General features: G+C 34.8%; 1 protein-coding gene across 1 annotated transcript; it reads right to left on the reverse strand.

The window, feature by feature from the left end:
- Positions 1-8637: 8637 nt before the first annotated feature.
- Positions 8638-9150, reverse strand: LOC126728888 (uncharacterized). The gene has a single exon (XM_050434644.1). The coding sequence runs from the start codon at positions 9148-9150 to the stop codon at positions 8638-8640; it is 513 nt and encodes a 170-aa protein (XP_050290601.1).
- Between the last annotated feature and the right edge of the window lie 593 nt (positions 9151-9743).

The following is a 9743-nucleotide window of genomic DNA, read 5'->3' on the forward strand; positions in this document are numbered from 1 at the left end:
AGAAGGGAAATGGATGGTTGGTGGAGGTACAAACATCCCCCTAAATCACCAAGCTTGGTTTGAATGTTCCCCACTGAATCATAACAGCCCTGGAAGACTGAATGGTACAGGTTCTGACCTAATTGATCCTTGCACTCATTCCTGGAAACCAGATCTGATCTGAGCTATGTATCCTTATCCCAATGGTCTGAAATCCTAAAAACTCCTTTGTCAAAGACTAGTTCAGTTTAGGATAAACTTCTATGGAAATACTCTAGCTCTAGTGAGTTCAAGGTCAAAGCAGCATATGAAATTCTGTTGGAAGACTCAAATCCTCCTACTCAATCCCAAAATGGTGCTGTACACATTCAGGATGGGGTTTGGAACAAAGTCTGGAAGGTTAAAGTGCCTTTGAGGATTTGCGACTTTTGTGTGGAGATTATTGCAGGATAGCTTACCTACCATGCTAAACCTGAAAAACAGGGGAATAGGTCTCCAATCCCACTGCCCTCTGTGTGAATCAGAGGAAGAATCAGCCACTCACCTATTCCTTCTTTGTCCCTTTGCAAGGGCTTGTTGGCATGGCTCAACTCTAGCTATCCACTCTTCTGACTTCCAAAACATCATAGTGCAGCAATGAGTTGCACAGCTACTGCTTAGACGCAATACAAAAGAGGAGGCAGCTATGGAATACATGCAAGGAATCTTCATTAATTTATGGGCTATATGGAAACACAGGAACTTGGTTGTTCATGAAGGCAAAGATCCAAATCCTATTTAAGTAGTGCTAATGGTTCAAACTCTACCTTGCAGGTACAAGGACTATTATACAGCTCAACCAACCAACAACAAGCATACCAAATGTTCAAATCCAGGTACTCAGACAGCAGCAGGACAGTGGCAATTAATTATAAAGATTGCTGGTGCCTGGAGAAAGAAAGCTAAGAGATGTGCCTATGCTTATGAAGCAAAAAACTTGCAGGGAGACATTATGTTTTATGGAGCAGCTAGTAGTTTAGCAAGAAGTATGGGGCCACGAAAGAAGCTATGATGGAGGCAGTTCTGACAGCCAAAACTCATGGCTTTTTTAAAATTTTGATTTTATCTAACAGCAAAGGTTTGGTTCAAGTTTTGAATAGTGCTAAAAGCTCAAGTTTTGAATAGGCCAGGTTTGTGATGTAGCAGAGATGGCAACTAGAGTGCCTACTCAATATTGCTGGTACAACCCAGCTACTTTGTAAAGCTGAACTACGTTTTCTTGGTTTCCCTGTGAATGGTACCAAAAAAAAAAAGAAAAAAAAGAAAAAAAAAAGGCAGATGAAGTTTGGTCACACTGAACACTCAACAAGTGACCACATTCTTTAATTTAAGGTTAATTCTCTATAGGAGTAAACGAGGTAAGGTTCCTCAAATGCTCCCAAGGCCTTTCCAACACTAGCTTGGTATAATTCAATGTCTGCACTCCTTAGCCGCCAAGATGAGCATGTAACAACCTCCGTTATACACCGCAAACTCTCCGAGCGCATTGATGTAAGGATCTTTGATGTTCTGTATCGGCTGCACTCATGCATCCAAGTCTGGTTCTTCATTGTAAGTTGAGTGTGAGAAAATGGTTTCAATGGTGGTTAGTACTATAAAATGGAAATCCGAAATTCTCATGAGGTCATAAGTTTTGGCCTTTAATTTGTGGAAATTATGATGGAATCATTAAAATTTATCAACATGGCACATGCATTGTTACGTGTGAAAGAAACGTTGTAGTTACAGAATAATTCATAATTTGCTAGGTGAGAATTGTGGGTACAAAAGTTGTGGTCATAGAAAAATTCTGAAGACAACTTGTATTGGGATAGTCATATAAAAACTAAATTATTTTTAAGTTTAATTCCTAACCATGGAATCAACATTTATTATTTCTTCCAAAGGGAAAAAATTATAATGAAAAATTTAAATATTAGAAAAATAAAGAAGGTTTTTATTTTTATTTTATTATTTTTTTTATACAAGATAGAATTATACTCTAATTTAATCTAAGTGTATATATGTGTGAAGCTCCCTCCTGGAGACTTGAACTCCAACCCTTGCCCCCTACAGCCCACAAACACTTATATTTATAGAGTGACTATCGCACCAAGGGTGTGCGGTAGTAAGAAGGTTTTTATTAAAAACATTTAGTTATATATTTTTAGGATAACTTACTATGGTATAAGAGTAATTAGAGGAAAAATAAAGTTCATTAATAATATATAAATTTTTCTATTTTTATTAAATGAATTAAGTACACTTTGAATTAATTGGTATTTGTGTTATAAGAGTAATTAGAAAAAAAAATGATGCATTAGTCATCTAAATAAATGTTTTTAGTAAAATACTCCCAAAGCTTGGCTACGTGGATTGATGTGGGTGGAGAATCTGGAGATAAACTCATAAAAGACAAATATTTGGAAAGAAAACTTTCCCTCACTCGTTCACATCGAAGAGAAAATAACAGAACCCGTCATGTTTTAATTAGCTGTCTGGTTTTTGAAGAACTTATAGATGGCATTTATTTATTTATTGTTTTTGTATTGGGTTGGGCCTCAGGCCTTTGCTGATTGTGTCTATGGTGGTACTCAATTCTTGAAAGTCAAGTACCATGTAAATTTTGTTTATTTGTTTATTTATGGTTTTTTTTTTAATTTAAAATTTTAATAAGGATCATGATCGCATATTTATTCTTAAAAAAAGAAAAAAGAAAAAATAAGTGCATTGACATATTTTTCTGATATAATGTCAATAAAAATGGAACAATTATATTTAGTTATTTGCCTACAAGTTTAATCAATGATGCTGTATCATTACCATAAATAATAATAATAATAATAATAATAAAAACTCTATAGAATAGGATTATTTGCAATATATATATATATATATATATATGATATATTGTATTTTTCTTTTTGTAATTAACATAATTCAAGTTTAATGTATAATATCAACACTATCATCCAAAATTAGTATCAAAATTAACAAATTAGTAAAGCTAATTGGGAGTGTGGTGCACTTTTATGTCAAAATTAATTAATAGACCTATTCTCACTATAATTAACTCACTAAAATTGCAGGAACTTGGCCATGATCCTGTTTTATAGGCAGTTCCTACTTTTCTTTCCTTTCGTTTAATAAAATCGTAGCTCTTCATCCAATAAAAAAGAAGAAGAAGAAGTTTACATGGGACTTAAGGCAGACAAAACAAGAAGTAGTTAAGAAGATCATCGTGCACTTTTGGCGTGATAGTTAGTGGTGGCTCTAAGAATTTTGTTTAGATGGGTCATTAAGAAATTTAAATTACAAAAAAAAAAAAAAAAAAAAGAAGAAAGAGAATTTGAATATATCAAGTTATCAACATTAAAAAAAAAAAATGTAAATACTTGAAGTTTTAGAATTTTCTTTTAGGAGTGAGAGACCTATGATTTATGTTGATATTAAGTCAAAAGCATTTCTTGGAGAGACCTATTCAAAAGCACTTCTTGGAGAATAAATGCCAATATCAAGCTAATTAAGTCATTGGGTCTTTTTTCCTTAAAAAAAATTCATTGGGTCTTTCCTCCACAAATAAATAAATAAATAAAAAGTCATTGGGTCCATAATGCTACCTACACCAATCATGAAGCCCATTAATATTTCATGAAGGCCCAAGCCTTAGTGAGTAAAAATAATGTATTTGAAGCAATTCGAAAGTCACTAGGTCATTTCTAGGCATAACAAAAACCCAAGTACATAGGGAATATACAAGGGTGAACAAATCAAGAACGAACATTACAAAAATCAAGTAAATCCAAAATAGAAGAAAAATAGTGGTTCCTCCACACAGAGAACCAATCCAATGAATCTTTATTACTTATATATATATATATATATATATATATATATATATATATATATATAAAAAGCCTTCTTCCACCTAAAAATGCAAATTTGTTAACTCACTAAAAACAATTTTGGCTCATATATTGCCACATCAAGACCAAAGCGTGGGTACCTAGCCAAAACTCAAAATACTATTATCAAAATTCAATAAGGTAGCAAACTTCTCATTACCTTTACCTACAACCAATCAAGATAAACAAAGCATTCACATAAGTCCGTTTATAATATAAAAATGTGTAAAATTTACACAATTTTACCTAAAAAGACTCTTATTAGTCCATGTATAATTGTGTAAATTTATACTGACACTATTCATTTTATATTTAGTTGTTTACTCTTTCTTTACGTATATTGAGGATGGATGAAGATAGTGGATAGTGGTAGTTGGGTGTGAAGAAAGAGAAACAATTTAAAAAATAAAGAAAAATTGGCATTTTAACGAAATGTAGTGTAAAGTAGATTATTTGATGTGGGATGTTTTGAAAAGCAAGTATTTAAAATAGAAAAATTAAGTAGGTTCTAATGCTAAAATAGACAAATTTTGTTTCACAAATTGATGTGAATGCTATAGGGAAGTTAGACAACTCATCATCATCTTTTTTTTTTTTTTTTTTTTTTTTTCCTCTAAAAGAAAAGGAAAAGTTGCAGCAAAGAAGGAGCAATTTTGGGCCAAAGACAAACAGTAAGGCCAAATATTGCTCCAAGGCTTCACACTAATTTCTGAATAAATCTCTTATACCCACAGGCCACATGAATTGTTGTTTTAAGCTTTGAATCATAGTCCAATACCTTAAGTTCTTTTAAGGCCAACTTGTGTTTTGTAGTTTGGAGGGCAAAAGGTATGTTTGATTCAGTGGCCCTTAATAGTCCATGAAAAAGCCATGTACATGAATTTGGCATGTCACAAGTAGTCATGTGAATTTTTGGATGAGTAGTAGCAATACAAAGATTTCATTGGTCAAATTCCTTAATTACCAATGAGCCTTGGGACGAATAGGTCCCTCATGTCCAATTGACATTCCATGCGTTATTTGAAACCTTAGATCTCTTCTATTAAAACAAGACAACTTCTATCCAAGCATTCATCAATTTTTAACTCTTTCAAAAGTTGGACCAAGCAAACTAAAATTTGTTAACTTGACTCTCTTAAGCCAAAGAACAAGTTCAACAACAATCTTGGTCCACTATCCTACATAAAATCAACATTCTCCAGATGTCACTTCTCTCATTTATTTTTTTATTTTTATTTATTTCAAAGAAGACCCTTTTAGCCTTATTTAAGGAAGACAAGGGAAACATCAAAATGGATGACATTCAGGATCTGATTGGTTAGAGATTTCTAGTAACTTTGTTTAAGTTTTGTGAAAATTCGTGTGGGTGAAAAAGTGTATGGAAATACGTATTGCGGTGTTTAAACAACAATTTTCGTTATTTAGACACCGTTAAATGGGGCCTCAAGCACTAATACAAACATACAGTCATCTTTCACATCACACTCAAATTATTGCTTACTATCGTAATCCTTTCTTGACTCAAATACACAAGAGAGGAACAAAGAAAAAATATCTTCCCTCTACTTCATTTTATTACACTTCACTCAAAAATCTTTCATGCAATGAAAGGTTTAACGAAGGAAGAGCCCATTTCCCCTTGGACAACATTGGTCATGTCATCCATTCATTGATCATATTCAAATTTACTCTCATTTTATAGAAGTTTGGCTAAAATGCAAAAGTCACTCCTTATATTTCACCAAAATTCATTTCAGTCATCTAACTTTACTTTCGTTCATTTTAGTCGTTTAACTTATAAATGAAAAACTCAACCCACTAGCTTTGTATTAAATTAGCCCACACAGTCATACTCATCCATACATAAATAATATACTAAGGGGGTGTTTGGTTCACTATGATGTTACATTAAGTCGTAATATTACGTTATTGTGATTTTAACCTCAATACAATAATACAATATTACATTGTTTAGGAAGGTGATGAGATTAAGATGATGTAATATATTTTGTAATTTTAAATTATGATAATGTCAGAAAAGATAAAATAAATCAAAAACCTTAATGTTACATCATTGTAATGGACATCATATCAATAGCACATCACAGCGAACCAAACGCCTCCTAAGTGTATATTTAACAAATTAAATGCTTGAATAATTACTAATTTTACTGTTTTTTTCCTTGAATCACTAACTTGATAATAAAAAGTTGTTATATGTGATAACAATACATACACACACACACACAACTCCTTGTGTTTTCTAATTATTAAATCATATAAAGTTATATTATAGTTATAGTATACAACACACATTCACACACATCAAAATTCACAAAAATAACATTATTACAAATAAAAAATAATGCACATAATCAGTATCTAGTACATGTTCACATATAATATAAATTTATAATAAAGAGAGACACCCATAACTCACAAACACTCACTTTTTACTTTAAAGTTAAAGATGCCGAGATAGTCAAATAGATAAGAGAAATGAGATAAGATTCATGAGAATGAGGTCAAGATCAAAGTGAGAGACTTGTGATTTATGTTGTTATTTAGTTAATTTTGGATTGAGCTAATATGTGTGTTGTTTACCTTTGGGCTAGGTTGGTATGTGGTTAGAGTGTGTGCACAAGATTAAGGTAGGGTGTGCAAATATATTTTTAAAGATAAATTATACTAATAAAATTATAAAAAAAAATATATTTTATTTATATTTTAAAAAAAATTTCAAGTTAAGGGGTTCAATTGCATCAAAGTTGTCATTAAAATATCTAGATATTATTGCAACAAAATTTTTTGTTGCACAACTCAGATTTTATTGTAACAACTCAAATTTTATTGTAACAACTCACATTAACTATTGCAATGACTTTGATGTTATAAGAATAATTCTTTTGTTATAATAAACATTTTTTCTTGTATCGATTCTTGATTAATGAATGATCTCTGCGACTCGTCTTTCTCTGTCTTTTCATTTTAAAATTTTTTATTATTTTGTTTATGTGTCTATCACATCTCATTCTTTGAATTTGTTTCCATTATCATAAATGGGAAATTCTCCTTCATTACCACTCTACCCTCATCAGCTAGATTCTTCAAGATGAGCCACTACTTCCATGAATCCAACAAGTATGCTTAAGCCACAAAAGGTCCACCTCTAGATTAGGAGATAATGTATTTCGATAGTTTGTCTAGGGACTGATGTTTGCTTTTGTTTTATGATATTGAGGGTCTGTATTAAGAGAGGCGTAGTCATCTGAATTCTATTTTTGTTGATTATGTTCGTTAATGCTATCCGAAATCACCAAAAACAATTCTCCTTCATTACCCTTTTTTGTTTTTTTTTTTCCCTTTTGTGTATGGTAGTCACAACCCAATGAACCTACTAGTACTATACTAGGTTATTAAAAAGGTCCAAAACATCACATTTAGGGCGGCTCCACTCTAATGTTAGGTGGTCAACAGATATATACTTTTTTTAAAATTTTTTTTAAGTATACACTAAACTAATCTATTTTTATAACCTTATAAAATTGTTGAACACCCATTTGAGAATAATAAGAATTTGCGTTAAAAAAAGAGAGTAATGCAGTATTCAAAATATTTCCACAATAATTTTATAACAAATCTTAATTGGTAAGCTATTATTGATTCTAATTTGCCCAATATAACTTTTTCCTCATTAATAACAGCTTGTCACATAATATTCTCTTTGGCCCTGAGTTTTCTAAACTAAAATGGCGTTATTGGAAGAAAATGCTTGAAGTAATGTGTTTGGCTTTGTGTTTTTATTAAAAATCATGTTTTTGAAAATGGCAAGAAAAGACTATTCCAGAACATAGTTGTAGGGTCACAATTTGGAGCCCAAGAACTTTCCTGATCCCACTTCGAATGAACATTTAGATGCGTTGAGGCACAGCCTGTGTCTCCTCGGGACTTCAAAGATATCGCCGAGGTCCCTTACATGCTCGGACACCAATTTACTCTTTACTACCATGTCATCTATATAGACTTCGATGCTTTTACCCATTTGCAGCTCAAACATCCTGGTCATCATCCTCTGGTAGGTGGAACTGGCATTCTTCAAACTAAAAGGCATCACTTTATAGTGGTAGTTTCCAATGGGGGTGACAAAAACAGTCTTTTCTTGGTCATCTGTAGCCAGGGGTATCTGATGGTATCCTTGAAAGGCGTCTAAGAAGCTTATTTGAGGATGTCTCGCGGTTGAATCCACCAACCAATCTATCCAAGGCATAGGGAAGGGGTCCTTCGGACAGGCTTTATTCAGGTCCGTGAAGTCCACGCAGACTCGCCATTTCCCGCTTTTCTGCTTTACCACGACTGTAATGGATAGCCACTTAGGGTAGAAAACTTCTTTGATAGCCCCTGCTTTCTTAAGTTTCATCACTTCCTCCTTGACTGCATTAGCATGCTTTTTCGACAGGCATCGAGGGGGTTGCTTCTTGGGCGTAACGGCTGGATTAACGTTAAGATGATGGCATATGAAGTTCAGATCGACCCCCGGGGCCTCGTAGGCGTCCCATGCAAACACGTCCACATTTTCCCTGAGGAAATCAATCAGCAATGCTTTCTCTTGAGGAGGTAGTTTCGAGCCGACCTGAAAGAATCTTTTTAGATCAGTGCCCAAAGGAACCTTTTCCAAATCCTTGCAATTTGCCTCCTTGGTTGGTCCCCTGTCTGTCATGGCCGGGGCTGTTAATTGCTATAAGCCGTTCTTGGTAGAGGTTGAGGGTTCGGAACTCAGTTGTCGTGAGATGTCGAACACCATGCATTGCCGAGCCATGGCCTGGTTCCCTAAGATTTCTTTGACTCGACCTTCCGATGGGTATTTCACCTTCTGGTGTAGGGTAAAGGAAACAGCCCCTAAGGCATGAAGCCATGGTTTAGCTACAATGGTGGTGTAGGGCGAATACGCATCCATCATTATGAAGTCCACCTCTACTATGTCCGAGCTAGTTTGTATGAGTAGTCTAATCTGGCCTCTCGAAGTAACGGTTTTCCCTTCGAAACTTACCAAAGGGGAGTCGAATGCCGTCAGGTCTTCAGGCTTTAGCTTCAGCCCCTTGTATAGGTCAAGATACATTACCTCCACAGCGTTGCCTTGATCAACTAACACTTTCTTCATGTCATATCTCCCAATCCTGAGTGTGACGACTAGAGCATCATTATGGGGTTGAATAGTTTCGATCTTATCCTCATTCGAGAATCCTAGCATGGGTGAGGCCGTCCCCTTAGCCCTCTTAGACTCACGGTCATCAACTTCAGCGAGGAGTTAGGCCACCGACATTACTCTGGAAGGCTGGGAGCCTGTTCTTCCTAGAGCGGCGAGAATGACATTTATCGTACCAATGGGCGGTCTCAAGATGCTTTGCCGTGTCTCGACGTTCGTCTGTTCTTGTCGGCCATTGGAATGATGCAAGAGATGACTTAGCTTTCCCTCTCGGAACAGCTGGTCCAAGTGGTTTTTCAGGTTCTTACAGTCATTGGTGGTGTGCCCCGGTTTTTGGTGTTATTGATAGTATAGGTTCTGGTTGCATTTTATGGGGTTGCCTGCCATCCTATTTGGCCATTTGAAGAATGGTTCATTCTTGACTTTCTCCAAAATCTGATGTAATGGATCCTGGAACATAGTGTGGACTGCCTGCGCACTGGTGGATCCAAGTTGCTCCGTGTAATCTCTTCTTGGTCGGTTGTTGTTGCTAAATTGGTCCGACCTGAAGTCCATCCTCTCTTGAGGGACAACCTTCGCTTTATCCTTACTCACCTACTGGTCCTCTTCGACCCTCTTGTACTTGTCGATTCGGTCCA

The sequence above is a fragment of the Quercus robur genome, chromosome 5 (assembly GCF_932294415.1).
Source record: "Quercus robur chromosome 5, dhQueRobu3.1, whole genome shotgun sequence".
In the NCBI taxonomy this organism is placed as follows: domain Eukaryota; kingdom Viridiplantae; phylum Streptophyta; class Magnoliopsida; order Fagales; family Fagaceae; genus Quercus; species Quercus robur.